The 20,278-nt window shown below is 49.2% G+C and overlaps 8 protein-coding genes across 8 annotated transcripts; 1 reads left to right on the forward strand and 7 right to left on the reverse strand.

Annotated features, from left to right (window-relative positions):
• Positions 1-2,220: 2,220 nt before the first annotated feature.
• Positions 2,221-5,969, reverse strand: N7479_003647 (SH3 domain protein; the record flags this gene model as incomplete). The annotated part of the gene is made up of 3 exons (XM_057251344.1): positions 2,221-4,043; positions 4,102-4,194; positions 4,247-5,969. The coding sequence occupies 3 exons, from the start codon at positions 5,967-5,969 to the stop codon at positions 2,221-2,223; spliced, it is 3,639 nt and encodes a 1,212-aa protein (XP_057110669.1).
• Positions 5,970-6,923: 954 nt separating this feature from the next.
• N7479_003648 (Rtr1/RPAP2 family protein phosphatase) lies at positions 6,924-7,886 on the forward strand (the record flags this gene model as incomplete). Its single annotated transcript, XM_057251345.1, has 1 exon — positions 6,924-7,886. One exon carries the CDS (start codon positions 6,924-6,926, stop codon positions 7,884-7,886), a length of 963 nt encoding a protein of 320 aa, XP_057110670.1.
• Positions 7,887-8,389: 503 nt separating this feature from the next.
• On the reverse strand, positions 8,390-8,934 carry N7479_003649 (40S ribosomal protein eS17; the record flags this gene model as incomplete). The annotated part of the gene is made up of 3 exons (XM_057251346.1): positions 8,390-8,470; positions 8,527-8,724; positions 8,788-8,934. 3 exons carry the CDS (start codon positions 8,932-8,934, stop codon positions 8,390-8,392), a joined length of 426 nt encoding a protein of 141 aa, XP_057110671.1.
• A 503-nt stretch (positions 8,935-9,437) lies between these two features.
• N7479_003650 (mitochondrial 37S ribosomal protein bS1m) lies at positions 9,438-10,846 on the reverse strand (the record flags this gene model as incomplete). Its single annotated transcript, XM_057251347.1, has 2 exons — positions 9,438-10,009; positions 10,063-10,846. 2 exons carry the CDS (start codon positions 10,844-10,846, stop codon positions 9,438-9,440), a joined length of 1,356 nt encoding a protein of 451 aa, XP_057110672.1.
• A 348-nt stretch (positions 10,847-11,194) lies between these two features.
• Positions 11,195-12,408, reverse strand: N7479_003651 (SDR family oxidoreductase; the record flags this gene model as incomplete). Its single annotated transcript, XM_057251348.1, has 5 exons — positions 11,195-11,701; positions 11,757-12,047; positions 12,098-12,230; positions 12,286-12,337; positions 12,387-12,408. 5 exons carry the CDS (start codon positions 12,406-12,408, stop codon positions 11,195-11,197), a joined length of 1,005 nt encoding a protein of 334 aa, XP_057110673.1.
• Positions 12,409-13,907: 1,499 nt separating this feature from the next.
• Positions 13,908-14,786, reverse strand: N7479_003652 (SDR family oxidoreductase; the record flags this gene model as incomplete). The annotated part of the gene is made up of 1 exon (XM_057251349.1): positions 13,908-14,786. The coding sequence occupies one exon, from the start codon at positions 14,784-14,786 to the stop codon at positions 13,908-13,910; it is 879 nt and encodes a 292-aa protein (XP_057110674.1).
• Positions 14,787-15,680: 894 nt separating this feature from the next.
• On the reverse strand, positions 15,681-15,929 carry N7479_003653 (uncharacterized protein; the record flags this gene model as incomplete). The annotated part of the gene is made up of 2 exons (XM_057251350.1): positions 15,681-15,781; positions 15,809-15,929. 2 exons carry the CDS (start codon positions 15,927-15,929, stop codon positions 15,681-15,683), a joined length of 222 nt encoding a protein of 73 aa, XP_057110675.1.
• Positions 15,930-16,221: 292 nt separating this feature from the next.
• Positions 16,222-17,740, reverse strand: N7479_003654 (Myb transcription factor; the record flags this gene model as incomplete). The annotated part of the gene is made up of 6 exons (XM_057251351.1): positions 16,222-16,915; positions 16,975-17,075; positions 17,151-17,218; positions 17,287-17,330; positions 17,408-17,585; positions 17,671-17,740. The coding sequence occupies 6 exons, from the start codon at positions 17,738-17,740 to the stop codon at positions 16,222-16,224; spliced, it is 1,155 nt and encodes a 384-aa protein (XP_057110676.1).
• Between the last annotated feature and the right edge of the window lie 2,538 nt (positions 17,741-20,278).

Below are 20,278 nucleotides of genomic sequence, written 5' to 3' on the forward strand. Positions count from 1 at the left end.
AAGGGAAATTCATTGTAACCCTAGGGTATAACATACTAGGTTAATCAGACATGCGATACTGCAATATGCAATAAACTTAGAATATATGTTCCATATAGAACAATATGTTGAAAGTATTTGAGTGATCAATGGCGTATAGGACACAATACAAAGTATACAACATTGTGTCTGTTGTAAGACCGCAATAGCCCAATCGGCAACCTGGATTCATGAATGTTCCGACACCTGCAGAAGACATCTGATGAGGCTATGTAGCTTGGAACTTCCGATTTCCCAAATAGTTAGATCCACAGAATGAAGCTGAACCATGGTAGATACCCCGATAGAGTCTCTCCACTCGACCTGGAATATACTAGCCCTACTCTGTGGAGTGTGAGTACTTTATTAAAAAGCTTTGCGAATTTCTCCGATCTTTGAGACTTATATAACGGAATGGAGAAATATCAAGCCCAAAAACCTATATATTTCTAACATAAAAGTGAAAAGGAACATTAATTACATCAGCGTAGACTTGACAGCCGTTTGGGGGAAGTGCCCAAGCTTTTGAAACGTCAGAAAGAGCTGGGTGTTCTACGGAGTACTAATAGAATTAGTATTCATATATGTACTCCGTAGTACTCCGTACTATGCCCTAGGACTGGAGAGTCCAAGAAATGGTAAACTGGTATACCCCTGACTAGTCCCAATGTGGATGGCAATTTAAACGCTTCGAGTGCCTTTTTTAGGTTAGACATTGGAAGGCTTTTTTTTCCTATGCGCTTCCAAGTTTTAGGCATTTCGTATAAAAATGAGACCTCAAATGCTTTGATGTCATCAAAGCCCATGTGCAACAGACTGGAGCATTGAAAAGAAAAAAAAAAAAAAAAAAAGAACCAACGTACCGGAAAGCATCCGCCAAGGGGCTTGACGAACGGAGCACTCCGCAGGACCAATCCTCGTGGCCAAAAAAAAAAAAACCCGTTTCATTTTTTCTAAAAAAAATCAAAATCAAAATGTCCGTGGATCTGTGGCCTTAAAATTCCTAAATTTGAAATGCCATACACTAACTACCGGAAGTATACATAGTATTGCTACCTTGCGTTGGTCTATACCTCGAGAATGCATACGGGGTAGAAACGAAAATCTGATCTCCGATATTTCTGATCAGCTCGGAATTTAGGAACCGATCGCGAATATCAATATCCGGAGTACGAGCCGGAAATCCAGGGGCTTCTAATAACATAGTGCACCGAGTAGAAACTCAACAAAAAAAAACGAACCAACGTTTATAATTGGAGCTGCTCTCCGCTGTCGGTGATGAGGGGTAAGATTACTGAGATTGCTGAGACCCCGGTCTCTCAACAGTGTCGTGTGGCTAATGCGGGTTCGCTTATTGCCTGCTCCATATGGAGAAGTGATTCTTTAGCACTGGGTATGTGGTTTGTGTGAGTTCCTATGTAATTGTGGGTTCGAGTTTGAGGCGCTGGTTTACCCAGCTGAAGGTAAAAAATGGTAAAACCACTACGAATTGGTGTGGAGTACGGAGTAGTTTTGTTCGAATTCCATAGAAAACTTTCGCCTTAGAATCTTGGGATGTTAATTTATTTCAGACGAGGCGTTGGGTTCTGGAACACACAATAGGAATTGGGGCGTAGTGGCTTAGCCCCCTCAATATTCTATCTTCGTGTACAGAATAAGCCCTAATAATTACAACCTTGAAAGACTTGACTATTATTTAATGAATTGCACTATCATTGTGGTACCAAAAGATAAATTGTCTTGGCCTAGGAATATATACAACACTTTCCAAACTTGCAAAATTATCTACAAACCTGTAACAACTTAAAAACGTAGGTAGACTGAAAGGTTGAGAATAGTCTTATAGTTTGCTCGGGGATAGAATCATGCAAAATGTACCATTGACATAAGAAAAAAAGAAAAGCTGCACGTTCAACTCTCCATCAAATAGGGACCACCATTCCCCATCTCACATTACCACACCAAGTCCAGATGATTCATGAGAAGGGAGCAGGACAAGAAAAGAGAAAAGAAAAGAAAAGAAAAGGGAGAAGAATATAGAAGACAGGGGAGAAAGGAGGCTCCTTTTCATTCATACATGATCCCACCCAATCTAGAAGGGGCAAGCAAAAACACTTAGGGGGGAAAAAAAAGGTCGTCTGCTCATAGCGCAAAAACTGCAACAAAAAGGTCGAATTCTCAAACCAGAATCCTTTCGTCCAGTTACCTACTGGTTTCCCAGCCTACCCAGCTACGGGGCATCACTCGCCAGACCTTGCATTCGCCACTGCGGAGGTCATTTAGCTTAAAGCTCTCCATTTTGACCTTCTTGCTCTCGCGGCCTTGCTCCCAGGCTCGGATCTTCTTCTTCGTGCCATCCCAATCCACTACGATGCCGACATGGTCGGGCTTTCCGACCTCGGCACTGTACTTCTGGTGCATGGTGCCGCGGTGGCCCTGGAATCGGGCATTGCGGAAGCTGACGATGTCACCGGCGCGGATTTCATCATTCTGAGATACAGAGGCATTTGCCAGGTTTGAGTAAACCGAAGCACCGTATCCGCGGGTCCCCACAGGAAGCAACGCGTCGGAAAGAGGATTGAGCAGGTGTTGAACCAGCCCGAACGGCGTGCCATCTCCAACAGTAGAGTTTTGGATCGAGTTGACGGCTTCCGAGATTCGGGTTCCGAGCTGAATATGAGCCTGTTCCAGCTGGTCTTGACGAAGCGGAAGCGGCGGGGGTTCATGGCGCTGCTCGAAAGAAGCATCCGCGGGGTTCTTGGGGTCGAATTGGACATTCAAGATTGTCTGGGAGTAATCGAGGAACAGGATGTAAACATCCTTCGAGACTGTTGTTTTGCCACCACGGTTCGTGGATGATGTCTCTTCGACCTCGAACAGCAGATCAGTGCGGTTCTGGAACGCCGGAGGCGGGGTGTTGGGTTTAGTCCACCAGAGGGTATACTCGGCGAAATCAACATCCGTAGCGATGTAGCCTTGGTCGATAGATGGGCGAGAAATATCCATGGACCGACGAACGTTAGACTGGTTTCTGAGAAGATCCATAGATGCGCGCTGGGTTCGGGCTGCGGACGGGGATGGCAGACCCGAAACCTGGCTAAGGGGGGGCATAGGTGCCAGTGAGAGACGCTTCTCATGCAAAGGAGATGGTCTTTCTTTCACTGGGCTCTGCACAGGAGGTGCATCATACAGATCGTCGTATTCATCAGCTCCTTGTTTAGGTGGGAAAGGAGGGGGAGCCTCTGGGCGACCTAGTGGGAGGGGCGGAGAGGTAGGGAGACCATGCCGGGGAGCGGAATAGTTAAAAGGGTCATATTCAACATCATCTTCATCATCACTGAGTGGCTCCTCTCTGTGCGGTGGAGGAGGAGGAGGCGGCGGTCCCCTAGGTGTGTCAATAGACGCACGGGCATTCCGGGGCGGCTGGCTTGGGGGTGGAGGGGGAACTGCTCTGGGAGCCGTTGGTGGTGGAGGTGGGGGATGTCGGGATTCCTGGGGACTGCGCGGGGACTGAATGGAATGGTCGTCGGTGGTAATACCCTCGTCAAAGCTGGATTCCCGCTCGTGAGCTTTCAGAGCATCCTTGTGTTTGACTCCCGATGCGATATCAGTGTCGTAGTCACCGTCATATTCGGTCACCTCTCCTTCCGCTTCTTCTCCGGCCTGTCGAGGAGGGGATAATGCACTTGTGCGACTATCAGCGGTAGATTGGCGACGAAGTTGATCCGGAGGTGGGGGTGGGGGAGCGCGGCCCTGCGATGACGGTGGCATGGGTGGATTGACTGGAATAGGGGGTGGTAGACGACTAGCTCTCTTTTCGGCTGCAGGGGTCGAAACTGGAGAGGACACGGGGTCATATGTTTCGCCACGGCGAGAGTCAATCTGATCAGGTATCGCAGGTGCAGGCACGACAGGTGGGGAAGCCGAGGTATTCAACGACAGATTAGATGTGTGCACAGACAATTCATCATCAGACTCGTCACCCTGGTCAGCAGTTGTGGGCCGTGATAGAGGAACCGGCCGGCCTGTATCTTATTGTTAACACCCACGTCAAGTAAATTGTTTCAGGATCTGGGTACTGACCTCTAGGAACTGGCGGAGGGGAAGCCGGTGGCTCATCTGGCACAGTCGGGACGGGTCTTGACTCCCGACGAGGTGGAGGAGGTGCCGAACGATCTGCGACTATCAGGAATTGAAACCATGCATTAGACTGCCGGGAATATCTTACCTTGAGATGGAGGAGCCGGAACTGGACGATCAATAGAGGCACGAGGCTGCGCACCTTCGTGAACGACCTCCTCGACGTCTGGCACCTCGCGTGCAGAGTGTTGTTCCGTGAGAGGAGTCGCCAAAAGCTCCTCCTCTTCCTTCTCCACTTCAATGGAAGAAGGTACCGGCTTGCTAGCCACGTTCATTCCAGGAAGGGGAATCATAGGAACTGGGGGCGCATTGGCAGGGGAAGTCGGCTCAGGCTCGAGCTCTCCAAGCCTCTTGTCTGACTCGGCGGGGGTCTTGGGCTTGCGAGCAACACCTGGACCGGACATGCCCGGCATACCTCCGGCAGGCGGGCCGAAGAGACCCATCATACCCATGCCACCGCTCATCTTAGCCATCCGCTCACGCAGTTCCATTCTGCGCTTGGTTTCGGGGTCCATTTCCTCCTCTTCCTCTTCTTCTGCTTCACCCTCGTCCTCAACATCTGCTTCAGCCGTTTGCTCGACTGTACGAGTCGACTGCTGACGCTGGGAGACTGGACGAGGCTGAGGTTGATCTTCCTCATCATCCTTACTGGTGGATGTTTCGCCTGCATCCTCAGAGTCTGCAGCAGCAGAGTAGTCTGCGTCATTGGCGTCACTCGCAGTTTCTTGGGTGGGTGAAAATGGGGCAGGCGGCTGTGGAGGAGGCGCTGCAGCCCTCAATGTATCAACACTAGGATCCCGAGCAGCCGGGGATTCTTCGAGAGAGGGATGCTCCTGTTCCTCATTAAGGACTGCGGGGGCCACAGGTTCATCCACAGACTTCTTAGGGTGAGGACGGGAGGGTTTTTCTTTCTTCTGAGCTGCTTCTGCATGACGTTGAGCTTGCTCCAATTGCTGCTTCTGGAGCAAAGCAATTCGCTCTTTCAGACTAGTTGGCTTGGGCTGGTCCTCAGCGCTCTCTTCGCCACCTTCAATGGGAGCAGGCCGGCTTTCAGAAACCGGAGGTTCGCGGGCGATTTGCTCCTTGACATCGGGATCCTCCTCTCTTTTGTAGATTTTGGGTGCAGGTTCCCTTGGTGGAGGCTTGTAGGCATCCCTGCTAGGAGGTGGCGCAACGAAAGGCTTCTTGATGAAGGATGGCTGGGAACCACCCGGTTTGAATGGCGTAACTGGTGCTGCTGCGGGTTTGTTGAAGGCAGCGATGCGATCCCTGAATGATGACCCCGAAGGCTTCTCCGCAACAGCTGGAGGCGCGGGTTTCGGGGATGCCTTGGCTGCGGGTTCAGTTGGGGCCACGGGAGGGGCGGGAGCGGGCGCCTTTGCCCGCTGCGGGGGCGAGGATGCAATTTCTGCTATAGGGGTACTCGCATGTAGAGGAGGGGACTGTGGAAGAGGTGCCTTCGGGGATGTAATCTCATAGTCTACCTCCGTGGGCTGCAACTCTGGCTCGGACTCCGGCTCAGTCTGCTTGCTTTCGACCACGGGGGACTCCGCTGGCACCGGCTCGGGCTCTTTTTTAGGTCTGGGCCGGGATGGTCTCGGAGGGGCTGGGGGCTCATATTTCTCAACGAAGTTCTTCGGGAATATGCCCTCCTGCTTGACCCCCTGGGCGTCTGAGTATTCACCGTAGTACCAATCGTCGTCCTCCAGGGCGGTGACAGTCACGATTTGACCGATCGGGAAGTTGAGATCGTCATCGTGGCCCGAAGTATACTCGAAGACCGAGCGGACCGTAAAGGGTGGACCTGACATCTGGCAATTCAAATCTGAGGTTCAGACCCTAGGACAATCGATATGGAGCGAGGAATGCTGATCGAGTCTGTGACGCAATGGCGCTAGAATATCTGTACAGAGCGAATCGCTAGCTTCAATACGTTTGGCATGCAGCGATATTTAAGGCGAAACAAATCAATTCCTTTGTGGTAAAAATGCGTGTCAGCTTAGATGAAACGGGCGTCAATGAGTCCACGGGTGCCTACCCATGGACATGAGGGGGGAGGGGAACTGCGGAAGGACTCACGGCGTGGAGAACCGAACACCCTATCCAGGGCCAGCAAAGAATCGATGCAAGATGGGAAAAAAAAGAACAGAGTGGGAAAGACAAAAAAAAAGTAGTAAGGGAGAGGAGGATGTAGTGAGGTGGTCGTCACTTGGCGGGATGAGTGAGGGAAATGGGCTCCACTGGGCGATCGGCGGCTAACATCAACCAGGGAACACGCACATGGGGGGTGAAATGTGTTCAAGGGATTTTGTGTTTTATACTGATTTTTAGATATATACAGTTAGTCAATTTCCTTTGAAGGTGAAATGTATGAAGTGTATTAAGTCACTAGGCAGCTAGACCTGTGGAGTTACATGTAAGTAGCTGGACGGCTATGGATGTCGAACTTATATAGGTGAAAAGAAGTAGACATACCCTACATAAATTGTACTTGGTACATCCTATACAATATGTACAAGCTATTTGATTCTACATGTAAGTAGTGTCAATTACATCTCCCATAAAATGGCTGGATGCCCAAAGCCTACGTCAGCAGTGATATGTCCCTTTTCCATTGGGGGTCAATCCGGGGGTTTGCCTCTTCCGCTTTGGAACTGAATTCTGCTAGTTTAATTTTTTTTTTCAATTACGTCTCACCTCACAACTCATCCCATTTGCAATTCAAATTATCTTGCAGGGTATATTCCAGGGCCGCAATTCTAATTATGGCACAGCAAGGACCAAGTCACACTCTCAAGACATCTCTTCCCGAGACATATGCTGCCGTCAATGCCCAGCAACCCCCACCTTCATACCAATACCCTACACAAGAAGAACAAGACAAATACCTACAAGGCAGGCCCGGTGCAACTCAGCAGCACCTTGAAGTGGCTCTGCAACACGCACAGCAGATCCAGAGCCAAAAAGACGCCGAAGATGTCATCTTAAACCGTATACTTGAGCTCCTTGAGCTCCCCTCCTCCCCGACAGCCGATCCTGCTAGACCGTCTCAAGAAGATACCATAAAACTCAAATACGCGCTAGCCCCATTCCGCCCCAGCGATTACGACAATTTGATCCTGGAGCGAAACTTTGAAGACTCGTGCGGATATGCTCTATGTCCTCGCAAATACCGCAAGCAAGATAGAGGCCCGGGAGGTGGATTCCAATTTAAATACGGCCCCAAAGGGAGCGGGCCAGGAGGGCGCGGACGCAGCGTCGATATCGTTTCCGAGGACCGCGTCGAAAAGTGGTGCTCAGATGCATGTGCAGAGCGTGCTCTTTGGATCCGGGTGCAGCTTTCCGAGAAGCCCGTGTGGGAACGACGGGCGGGTGATACGCAGGGCACGTCCATTCTACTGCTCGAGGAAGCTCGCGCCAAGCGCTTGAAGGCACCAGCGGCTACTAGCAGTGTCTCCTCCGTTGTGGATGATTTGCAGAGCATGGGACTTGGAAATCGCGATCGATCCCGGGAGCTTGCATTGGAACGCGGTGATACCAGCTTGATTCGTCCGGATGGACGTATTAACGTCGATATCAGGGAGAACGAACGTGGTTCTCGGCAGGTTGCTAGCGCCCCACAGATGCGTCCGGAGGATGCAAATGGCGGTTCCATTGAAGGATACATGCCTAGGGAGCGACAAACCATTGATCAAGACGGAGACATAGATTTGCTCGATCAGATCTGATATAGCAAGGTTGCTATTAGACTCCAAGGGGTTTTCGGCGTTTTACTTTTTAAATACCCGATCAATGTTGACATTGATACATGAGTAATGAACAATCTACGCAGAGACCATATGAATGGCTATAGGCTGGCCAGCAGGACTCAGACGTACATATATATGTAGGTATAAATCCGACTTGACGGCACCGAAGGTCTCGAGTCTCCTGAACTGAGGTAACCCTAGTTCAAGAACTCCTACATAGTCCAACCCAGAGAGTAAACTCATGGGTGGACACGAGGGGGAAACTGGCAATCAAGCGTCATCTCCTTTCGGAAAATCAGCGACACCTTTCTCAAAGAGAATCATGTTTATTCATTCCTCATCCAGGAATAGCCTTCCACACTAAGCTAAACCATGCTAGCCAAGCGAAAAGCCAGCCAGAACAGACATTGTCGGGGGTACCGCCAAGGGTCGACCGAAGGCCAGGTATGAACTTTTTTTTTTCGTTATTCCGGGCGCTGGATTTAGCGGGGACCGAAACGGCGGGGGCGCTCGGCCTGCTGCTGCTGGCTGACAGCAACAACGTTGACCTTGAGGTTGTCGAACTATAAAGATATATTAGGTATATGCCAAAATATTGCAGTATACAGTGAAAACTTACGCCCATGGACTTAAGAAGGTCCTTGGTGTCGGCGTCAACGTCGAGCTGACCGGACTCGGTCTGGGAGACGTCGAGAGCAGAAACCTCAGGAACGTACTGATCCTTGCGCTCACGCTCCTCCTCCTGAAGCTTGAAGGAGATACCGCGTACGGGACCACGCTGGATGCGCTTCATCAAGTGGGTAGTGTAACCAGCGATCTAAAGAAATTGCGAATTAGAATCGGACGTCCCGAATGTCGCTGCTAATGTATAAAATCTCACCTTGTTGCGAAGACGCTTGGAGGCAATGATGGCGATCTCATCACAGATGCGCTTGTTGGTCTCGAAGTCGAGGGTCAACTTAGGGTAGTAACGCTCGATGATGACCTTAGCGGAGCGCTTGACTGTCTTGGTACGGACGCGACCCATTTTGGCGGTTGTTGGCTGGCGGAATGAATGTTCGAAAGATCGAGTGTCGTCGTGCCGATTTGGATGAGTTTGAGAGCCGGCTTTCGCTTAGTCCTGTGTGGGTCCTTGCCCTAGACCCTAATCAAAATTCACGTGATGTTAAATGTTCTATTCAATTATGTAATAATATTATCGGGGCCAATGGATGGGTCCGCTTGCTGTTTCAGGAAGGTAGCAAACACATCAAAACTACTTCATATATAGTAGTAGTAGTAGTAGTAGTATGTACATACAAAGTACATCCCCAAGTGTACGAATTGAACTTAGTTTGATCTGGTATTTTTCATTATTCGGTGGAGAACGGGCCTTTTTTCAATGATCGCTGTGAAAATAACTTGATATTGATGCATCCGATTTATATGACATACATAGTCAGAAAAGAAAATGAAAGTAGCTTTACACAAGCACCAAATCTATCATACATGGTACAATCCCTTGCACGTCCACCCATACTTCCCTTTTGCCTATGACCTAGAGTTGAGGTTATTGAGAAGGCTTCGTGCAACGTCCTCTGTCCCCCTCGTGGGTTGCCTCCGGGGACGGTTCTCCGTAGAAGGCTGGAACCGAGGCTGGCCGAATGACTGTCTGTCCAATCTTGGGACCAGCGGGGATGGAGCAGTGGCAACATCGGAGATTGTCAAGGTACTCGGCTTGTGGTGGTCTTCGATTCCATAAGGAGCCTTGGCGGTTGCACTCGCGCGATAAGACGAAAGACCAATACGGCCGTCGGAGTCAACCGAAGCCCGAATAGGAGTGACCCAGTATTTACCTCCACCAGGGATGGACGCATCGAAGAAAGTCAGACCGGGGGGTGTGCCTTGCTCCACAAAGGTCATGGCATTCAAATCTTCGACGGCAATACCACCGATACCTGCGAGGGCCCGGGCCATGCGTCCCTTAAAGCGGCCCTTAGGGCGCAAGATGCGAGCCTCCACCGGGCGTTGGTGGGCTTGTGGACCAAATTGGGCATGATTCTGAATCAGAGCGTGCGATCGTGTGTATGACAGACCGCCAGACGGGTGTGTCTTCGGGGGTCCTGACACGGCGTATTCGAATGAGGACAATTTGGTTCCAGGAGATTGATAGTACTTGCGCCCGATACGCTCGCTGGGAACGGCAGGGGGGAAGCGAGGTCAAGTAGATCAAAGACTACAGGTCCAAGAGCGAATGGATCATTCCGCAGAGTCTTAATGTAGGCATTGAACTCCGCATCAGTGACAGTTGCGGGATGGGCGTCCAAGTCCTCTCCATTATCCTGTGCCAGTTTTCGGATCTCGGCAGACCGCTTAGCAACAAACTGTTCGCGAAGCTTCTGCAGGAGCTCAGGCTTCTTGCGAGTCACTTGCTTCAAGTACGCTACGAACTCTGCCTCCGTCTGTCCAGCAAGCCAAGGACCGGTGTGTCTGAATTGTTTGGCACCAGGTTCCTGGAGACCCTGGCTAGTCTCGGTATTATCGAGGTGCGTTTCGAACGGACTTTGGTGCCTTGGCACAACACTTGTAGCATAGTTGACTTTAGAGGGGAGAGACATAGGCATGTGCAGCTCCTGGAACTTCTCGAGGGTCACAGTGTGATCTGCGGCGGATTCGAAGTCGGTGACATGTTCATAGGTATCGAGGGCGTGCAGTCTGACGACAGGTCTCGATGATTTCTCCGACGTCGACTTAGCCGGTAAAGGTCGTTTCAATCCCCAATCGCCTCGGGCTAGTGATGATTGTGGTGTAACGATGGAGGCTCGAATGGGGTGAGGCAGAGTTGCGGTGCCGGATTCTCTCAATGTTTGGTCGCTGGGGCTATTCAGAGTTTTAGGGAGTGCGAACAAACGCGACTTTCGTAGCAAGTTCGCCGTTGGCGATAGCCTGGTGGAGGCCATCTTGTTCAATGGATTGACTATGTGATCTTGGATAGGTAGCTGGCGCGAGAAAAGTTGACCGGAGAACACGGGCTAAAGCGGTACGGTAAGCCATAGCGACTCAACCCGCGGTTTTGTATCTATACAATGTACCGAAGACCCTCCATAAGTGAATTATCTTTTTTATAATACGTAAGATGCAGCTAGGTCTTGATGAAACCTGTTGCTTAAATTAATCTGATGTATATGGTAGTAAAAGATGAATATTTGATTCGTTTTTTTTTTTTCATAATGTATTGATCGATTCAATCTAGATCTAGTTATAAAGAGATCCCATCTATGAAAGGAAATTTGAAGGCAACTCCGAGTTTAAACACCAACAGCTAGAAGGGAATCAATGGTGTCTGAGATTGTTTGCTTTAGTGGGCGATAGTCAAGTCCAAGGATCTTTTGCGATTTGGTGTTGTCAATACCAAAGATGTTTTCCGGGAAGTCGCTGGGAGAATCTGCAGGGGGCAACTTAGACTCTAACTGGGGGTGGGTCTCGCGAGCAATATCAGCAAGCTCTTTGTTTGAGAAGAAGCCAGCGGTGACGAAGAATCTCTCGCCTCCTGCTTCAGGAACTTCGATGGCTTTGACATGTGCGAGGGCCACATCACGCACATCCACCCACAGGAAATTGCCCGTTGGGGCTAGTTTCTCCTTCATTTGACCCTGGATGAGGTTTCTTGTGCGCTGATTTGAGGTGTTGATAGTCTCAAGAGAGTTGAGGTAATGAACGATTGGGCCAAATACTAGTGGTGGATTGATGGTAGCAATATCGAAATTCGGCTTCTCCTTCTCAACGAAGGCCCAGGCTGCTTTCTCCGCAAATGTCTAATATGAAAGTGATTTAGCGCATGCATGTACCCGGGAATCATGTATAACCTACCTTGCTGGCACGGTAAACTTGCGAGTGGTCCATCGCCTCCTCCCATGTCACCGGATTCCATTCTTTCTCACTGTAGACCTTAGGGTGCTGCTTGCCGTTCACCATCGCAGCGTAAGATGACGTAATTACCACTCGCTTCACGGTGGGGGCATATTCTTTGATTGCCTTCAAAATACCAGTTGTTCCCTTGATAGCCGGGTCAAGGAAATCCTTCACAGGGTCCTGGACGTTATAATGGAAAGGAGATGCGGTATGGATCACATAGTCAAAGGGAGGGCTTGATTTGATGGCCTGTTGTATTTTCGTTAGTTGTATATTGTTAGAGGAAGGATAGTGATAACCTTATCAAATGCACCTTCCTTGGCAACATCCTTGACAACCACATAGGAGAGATTCTTCTTCGACACTTCGGGGTGAGCCTCAATAATACGGTTGCCCTTCTCCTCTGATCTAACAGTAACAACTGTATCAAAACTAGAGTAAAACTGTCAACTCTTGATGTATATAATTATGATAGCTAAAATCATACCCATGCTGTAGCAGAATGTCGATAATGTGGGCGGCGATGAAGCCACTGCCTCCTAAAACAGATAGTTAGATTAGAACCGAGAGTAGATTAAAACCGCATACCAGTCAATAGAACTTTAACCATTATGATAAATTATGGAGCTATAGATGTATGAGAGTAGGAATTCAAAAGAGCGAGGAGCTTGGCTTTTATGGTTCCCCTCGATCCCGTCATCCCCCACAACGGCCTATTACGGCCTATTACGGCCTAGAGAGTTTGGCCAACGATTATAAATATAACATATCTCCCAGGAGGAATCGGTGTTTAATGGAGTTAGTGCCTAAAAAAATCCGTATCCTCGGAGAAAAGAGTTTTGACCAATGACCAGCCTATCTTCTTGCGCCACTAATAAACCCTGCATGGGAATGGCATGTTATATATTGATAGTTAGAGCAGGTTATATGTCTAGTAGAATTCGGTGGTTCAAAGGTTTGATACACGTACTGTTTCTTGATTCGACATTGAAGATCCAGTAACTAATTAAGTATCTATATTAGACGTTGGGAGCAAAGCGCTATATTGAATATAGTCGTGCTTGCTTCTCCCATCTCTTCTCCTATTTCATAACTAGAATATGAGGACCTATGGGATTAACGCCGAAAATGACCGCTTTTGACGCCAGAAACGGCTGCCTTTCCACCCGTAACTTTGGACGTCCAGCCGCCCCTTGACCGCTCACTACCCTGTAATACCACTATTCTGCACCCGCCTAGCACTTCTAGTCTTCCTCCGATCCTGATGTTGACACTCGACTTACACAGTTGTTCCCCTCGTTTCCACTGGCGACTAAAACGACGCCGAGAATGGCTCCCCTTCAGCTAAGTCCCCTCCCTTTTCGCCTAGTTCATTTGACCGCCTATAAAATGCTTCGTCTTCGTATTCCCTCCCTTCCGGTGTCCTTGTTAGCACGACCCAGTAAAACGCAGACCCAACCCAGTCTGGGTCGGACTAGGTAACCCAGCACTGGGTCTGGGGCCCCAAATTGGGTTACAAACTAAGCGAACACGCTAATGATGTGTATAATTCTGCTGATTTAGCTGGTTTGTGACTGCCAAGACCTTGAGTCGAACTGGGCCTATACTGGGTTTTCTGGGGCCCCAGTCACTGGGTCTGGGTTGGGTTCTGGGTCGAGACCTTCGACCCAAAACGGGTTTATGCGGAAGACTATGGGGAGATCTCAGTGAGGTGGCCAATGGACAGCAGACCACAAGAGAACATACATAGTTAACAAGAATCGGCGGCATAGGCCAGCTAACACAGAAAAACATAGCCATCTGGCCCTATCGGAGGCTACAAGCGAGAGAGAAGATCCAAGCAATTCATAATTGATTGATGGGAGAAGAAGAAGCAGCGGCAAGTCTAGCCTCTATATAGAAGAGCAAAGGACAGGGCAAGGTGCAATGTTGCATAGATCCTGTAAACACTCATCCTTGCCCACAAACCAGACAAACGCTTGCGCAACCTCGGACAAGCACGTGTGCGTTATCTCGGACAGCAGCGATGGTCAAGCGCGTTGTCTCGGGCTGCAAAGAGCGCTGACGGGCAAGCACCTTTCTGAAAGGCCCGAGACACCAGGTACATAATTATGAACCTTTTGGAAAGTCCGTCAAGGAACTAATCTCTCGCCATTCCTCAATCGCTGCCAAGGTCTCAGACGCAGCCTTGCTAATCTCCTCGCTGGCATCACTCCCTAAGGGCAAGAAAACAGGTAGGGGTTTCCCCTCGGCGACTCCCGTGGAGGTGGTGACGTCGTAGATAACTTGCGCGCCCTTCACGGGGTCACCCAGCTGGGCGCCGTTAAATGCGGCGAAATTGGAGTCGATGGTGTCGTTTACCTCTTGGTAGGCCGATAGACGCGAGGACTTCGCAGTCATAGTAATATTGGCTGTCGGATTCAGTAAATTGGTACGAAAGAAGCCCGGTTCGACTAAACAGTGGCGGATACCGAACTGGGAGATTTCACCCGCCAGCCCAAGTCCGAGCCAGCGCAGAGCGGCCTTAGAGGCGTTATAGAGATTGCAGCCAGCCATAGGGTACCAGGCGGCCATAGAGCCGATAGTAACCAAAGTGCCCGACCCCTTAGCGCGTAGGTGTGGCAGTAGGGCGCGGTAAAGGTTAAGAGGGCCAAAGGTATTAGCTTGGAACTGACGCTGAGTCTCTTCTGGGGTGGCCTCTTCAAGCATGCCTGTCTGCACGTAGGCGGCATTGTTGACGACAATATCGACCGTACCATGGATAGCTAGGATAGTCTTGACCGCTGCCTGGATCTGGGCTGGGGTCTCGTTGTGGTCTAGGTAGACAGCCTTGATATTAGGGTTGGTTGACTCGAGCTTGGCTAATTTATGCGGACTACGTGTGGCGGCTAACACGCGATCCCCACGCTGGGCGGCCACTTTAGCCAACTCTAGGCCAAATCCGGACGAGGTGCCAGTTATAAGCCAGATCCGGGAGGTAGTAGCCATGATGGATGGATGGATGGATGGATGGTGTGTTCTTAAAGGATGGTATGGAGGGTATGTGCTGCTAGTCGGAGGGAAGGAGGACATCTATATAAGTCCTGTAGGTATGTACTCTGATGTCATCCAGTGCGGACCTGCGTAAATGAGGGGTCGCCAGTTTACAGTAAGCCCCGCCAGCAGCCCTGTGGCAACTGGACGAAGACCTATACACTATACAGTGTTTGTTGTATAGTATCGGCGCGAAGGATGCATGTATATCGGCTGGTATCCAAACTAATGAATTAGATTAGACAGAATCAACGTGAAAGCTCAAGTATCTTAAAACCCCCAAGAGGATGTGATATCCTCTTGAAAAAATGGGATAAACATCATTGCCGACATTGAGGTGTAATGCCTGTGGGCCTGGGTACCTCTGGCGCAGTAATCCTTCACAGCGATGGCTGCTTGAGGAAAGGCTTTCTCAAGGAGATTCCTAGCTTAGCGTAGGTCGATGTCATACATCAAGCAGCGCTGTTTCCCGGACGCCGTGAGGACAGTCACCGAAAAACCAAATTATCATTCCTACTGTTTAGTTAGAGCGTTCTGCTAATACTTCTGCTTAGGAATGAGGGAAAACCCTAGTTATCCATTGACTTAACTACACACCAGATGCTGGGCCGGCGTAAATAGGTACATACCTGGACCACAGCCTCTCTGACTTCCTCTTTCATTTTGATATCATTTCCCCTTCCAACACCAACGAAAGTTCCTTCTGGTCTCGCAGTTCCCGCTATATTGTGATTCGTGAGGAACCATTTGCAATCGAAAGCAAAGGGAAAAAAAGATGACCCACGACATCCCCAAATCCTGTGCAGGTCGACGTCCGGTGTGGTTAGTCATAGGGACCTCGTCCCGAGGTCAGGAATCGGCCAGGAAATCGCCCTGTAAGCCCAGTCGCACGCCACCGTCATCGCAGCGGGAAGGAATAAATCCAGGCTGCAGACGGTGGGCACAGCTGGCTACCAGACCCTAGAGCTCGATTTTACCAGTTCCTTCGCCGTGATTCAAGATGCTCTCGCCCCGTTGATCCACCAACACGGGTTCATCGATGCCATCGTCAACGTTACCGGGTATCTCTTGGAGAAGATAATGGTAAATGGTGCACATTTTCTTTATTATGAGAGCTTGCAAATTGAGGATATGTTTGATCTATTTTCGATAACTGTTCCTGGGCCTTCACGATACAATAACTGCTTGACTAATGAAATCACAATTGGCCCCCGTACACGATTCTATGATTAAATGTCTCAAATTCACGGACGGTTTCTCTTCAATCATAGCTCTGTATTGAGTTCATTAAGGACTTGTATGGACCTCACCCCATACCAGCTGCCCCCACGGTTCAGTTCTGGGCGTTTGAGGTAGGCTTACTGCAAGGGATTGGCATCGTCTGAATGCTTTATTCTCTCTCAAAGCTAAACGAGGATCCAGGTTTCAACGCAATACGCATAGGGGACTCAACGGTGTCTGGGCACGGAGATTGCACCGTAAAGGTGATCTTCCTGGGAGAAGAACCGGCCTCGTCAGGGGCAAGGCCTGACGTCGGGTGCCAATCAACCAAGTTAGGATTCTGACCAATAGACTCCGGGCCAGCGGCCGGAGTCGGGAACAATCCCAGTGCCAAGAGCTCGGAGTCCTCAGGCGGATCATAAGTGTTGCTATCAAAATTGTCAGAGCCTGTCTGGACTGCCTGTGGCCCTGGTATATCCCAGCAATACACTTCTCCGGCTGGAAAGCACTGCGAGAACACCTGGTTTGCATTGGTTGCAGGGTCCAGTGCCATATGGTCTGCGAGAGTTGAATCACTGAATAAGTGACTATAGGTGTGACTATAGGTGCTGCAGAAGTGGGAATCCCAGGTATCGATTTCATTGGGAGGGGGCTCTTGTTCCCCTGCAGAATCACCCCCGTCGATCATGGCATCACCACCACTCAGATTATCATATGATTGTCCGTGTGACAAATCCATGACAGTTGTCGCCTGTGCTTCCACCGGGCCAGTCTCTTCACTGTCTGACTTACCCAAAGCTTCTTCATTGTCTTCAATGCCATTACTTTGCGCTTGTTTCCGTTTTCGGATAAGGATGGTGTATCTGCTCGGAATATCAGCAATCATAGCTTTCCCTTGGTTTTTCAGTAAGACAATATATACTGATTTTTTATTGCATTTCTTGACCGCGTAGGGAAGTACTTGGCCTGAATCTCTTTCCATCGTCTGCCGTATTTCTTGTGCGCCTCCTGGAGAAGCTTGTTCTGAATACAGAAACATGGAGTCAATGTTGGTCCAGAAGTATATCTGTGACGTGTATCATAGCCACGTAGACTCACCTCCTTATCTGTCCACTGACTGCGGTCCAATTCAGGATCGAGAAATTGCTTCCACCGCTTGGCGCATTCTGGCTCATCTCACGGTTAGCCATAGAACTGTATTTCATACACATCTCTAAGTAGAATGGCAACACACGGTCCGCGTTTCGAGACTTAACAGCGGTTGCAACGACCGTCCAGCTGAATTCGATAACATTGAAAAGTCAGCTTGCAGATATTCTCAAACACAATTCGTCGACGCCTGATGAGCTCCTCACCTTTTACCACAGGTTTTGACCGCTTCCGTCAGTAATTTGTCCTCATTTTGCGCCCAGTGGCCTTTATTCACTCCGCCAGAGACAACATTATACCACCGCTTTCTGCAATCTTTGTTAGTGCGGCCTGGAAGCTTGGTCGCAATGCACTGCCAGTCTTTCACCGCTCCCTCCGCCACCACTGGGGCAATGAATCACTAACGATTAGCAAATCGCGCCCTCTGTCAACTAGACTGCATTTCTACCGTCAAATTTTCTGGACATACATTGGGTAAACACTTCTCTTCGAAGTAGGTTATCCTCGGTATAATTCCACCTGTTTCGTGGTTGCGGCATTATTGATGTGGGTGGTAAATGGCATGGAACCGTGGGTGAATGGCAAAACGGGTCATCCTGCACAGTTATAATTATTCTTGTCGGGGGATGGGGGAACGCCTGATACTCTTCATTCGGGTGTCGTGAGTCAACTGTTGTCCGGCAGGGATAGGCATGCTGGAAACCAATCAACAAATCGTCTGTAAATATCGTATGTAGTCATCCCAGCTAGGGCCTCGAGATTAATATCAAATATTTGAAGGCCTGTCGGTGGATCCTCTGATTCTGTCCCAGTGCACTTCACTAGGGTCGGATCTAAGAGGCGGAGTTTGCGGGGGAAAAAAATACTATGGTAGCTGTCATGTGTAGTTCAGTCGTCCTTACTGGCCTGTATCTAGTCTCTTCGTTGTAGCACTGGAAGATACTATTGACTATCTCCAAGAACACACACGCTTCCGCAGAGGACTCGGAAAACGCGTAAACGGATAGGAAATAAGATGATTCAGATTTCAAAGTATTTGTTGGGTTGGTCTGAAAATAACTATTGATACAGAAATTACTCCGTACAAAATTTGACCTAAAACCCGGTTATATGCCGGATATAACGATCAAAATCCGGTGCTTGAATTCATTTGCCATACAAAAATCGTTATAGTTAGTTAACGTATTTCACTACCGAGTGGGCCACCACTACCGAGTGGGCCACCTATCCAAAACGCGTCAATTAATTTAACCCCTTCTTCTTCAACCACCCACCATGCCACCAATTCGCTCTCAACGCTCTAGAAATTCAATAGAGCAAGAGGGTAGGATCTTACTAGCTATCCAGGCTTTTAAGAATCAAGAAATCTCTTCAATTCGTGAAGTGGCGCGCCGTTTCGAAGTCCCCCGCTCTACCTTACAACGCCGCCTCGCTGGTGATACCTTTCGTCCTGAAACACGCGCCAATAGTCATATATTAACAGAACTCGAGGAGGAATCTCTTCAAAAATGGATACTCTCTATGGATTCTCGTGGAGGGGCCCCCCGGCACTCTATGGTACGAGAAATGGCGGATCTTCTTCTTCAAAAGCGTGGAACTACCCCGGTTCTTTCGGTCGGCGAAAACTGGGTTACGAAATTTATACAACGGCATCCTCTCCTCTCCTCCCGATTCTCAAAACGGTATAACTACGAGCGTGCGAAATGCGAAGACCCGAAAATCATTCAAGAGTGGTTTAATCTGGTTCAAAAGACAATCCTTCAATTTGGAATCGACCCCGACGATGTCTATAACTTCGATGAGACCGGTTTCGCTATAGGAGTGGTTTCAACTATAAAGGTTATTACGAGAAGTGATTTACCTAGTCGAAGAGGAGTTTTACAACCTGGAAATCGTGAATGGGTGACTACAATTGAGTGTACGAATGCTTCAGGTTGGGCCCTCCCTCCGTGTGTGATTTTCAAAGGCAAAGTCTTTCTTGAATTATGGTTCGAAGGCCTTCCGGAGAACTGGCGTTTCGAAGTAAGCCCTAACGGCTGGACCTCTGATGAAATTGGACTCCGTTGGCTAGAAAAGCTCTTTATTCCTAGTACTTCTGCGCGTACGAAGGGGGGTATCGGCTTCTAGTACTTGACGGCCACGGAAGTCATTTAACGCCTAAATTTGACGAAATTTGTGAGCAAAATAAGGTGATACCAATCTGTATGCCAGCACATTCATCTCATCTTTTACAACCTCTGGATATTGGCTGTTTTGCGGTATTAAAACGATCGTACGGTCGGATGGTTGAAACCAAAATGCGGAACGGGATCAACCATATCGATAAGCTTGACTTCCTCGAAGCATACCCCCTCGCACGAATTGAAGCTTTTAAATCGGAGACTATTAAAAATAGCTTCGGAGCAGCCGGTTTAGTCCCCTTTTTACCGGAGAGAGTGATTTCAAAGCTCAATATTCGGCTTCGAACTCCAACCCCCCCAGCTAGCCGGGGTAGTGAATCAAGCCGGAATTTTACACCAAAAACCCCTTTTACAGAGAAAGATCTACGTCGTCAGGCTTCATCAATCAAAGCTTTACTTCGTACAAGATCTCGAAGCCCGCCTAGCCCATCAGATCGTGCATTAAACCAGCTTGTGAAAGGCTTCCGTCTTACAATGCAAGGTGCTATCTTACTCGCCAAAGAAAACAAGGAATTACGCGCCGCCAACGAGAAGCAGAAGCAAAAGCGTACTCGATCCCGAAAGCAGATACCCGCCGAAGAAGGCCTTTCAGTTCAAGAAGCCTCTGCATTAATTATGCAGCAACAAGAAGCAATTGAAGCACCTCCCCCCGGCCCCGGCATGCCTAGAGAATCAACTATTCAGCCACGTACGCGGCCCCCCGGGGGTGTGGAATATGCAGATTGCCAGGGCATAGAAGAGAAACATGTCCAGATAGACCACTTAGTTAGTTGAATTAATTTAATGGCGTTTTGGTTGAGATAAATGCATTTAAAATTGGTAGGTTAGATGGGGTGGCCCACTCGGTAGTGGTGGCCCACTCGGTAGTGAAATACGTTAACTATTGAGGGGTTTGTC

Source organism: Penicillium vulpinum, assembly GCF_028829585.1.
Source record: "Penicillium vulpinum strain IBT 29486 chromosome Unknown utg000002l_segment0_segment0, whole genome shotgun sequence".
NCBI classification, from domain to species: domain Eukaryota; kingdom Fungi; phylum Ascomycota; class Eurotiomycetes; order Eurotiales; family Aspergillaceae; genus Penicillium; species Penicillium vulpinum.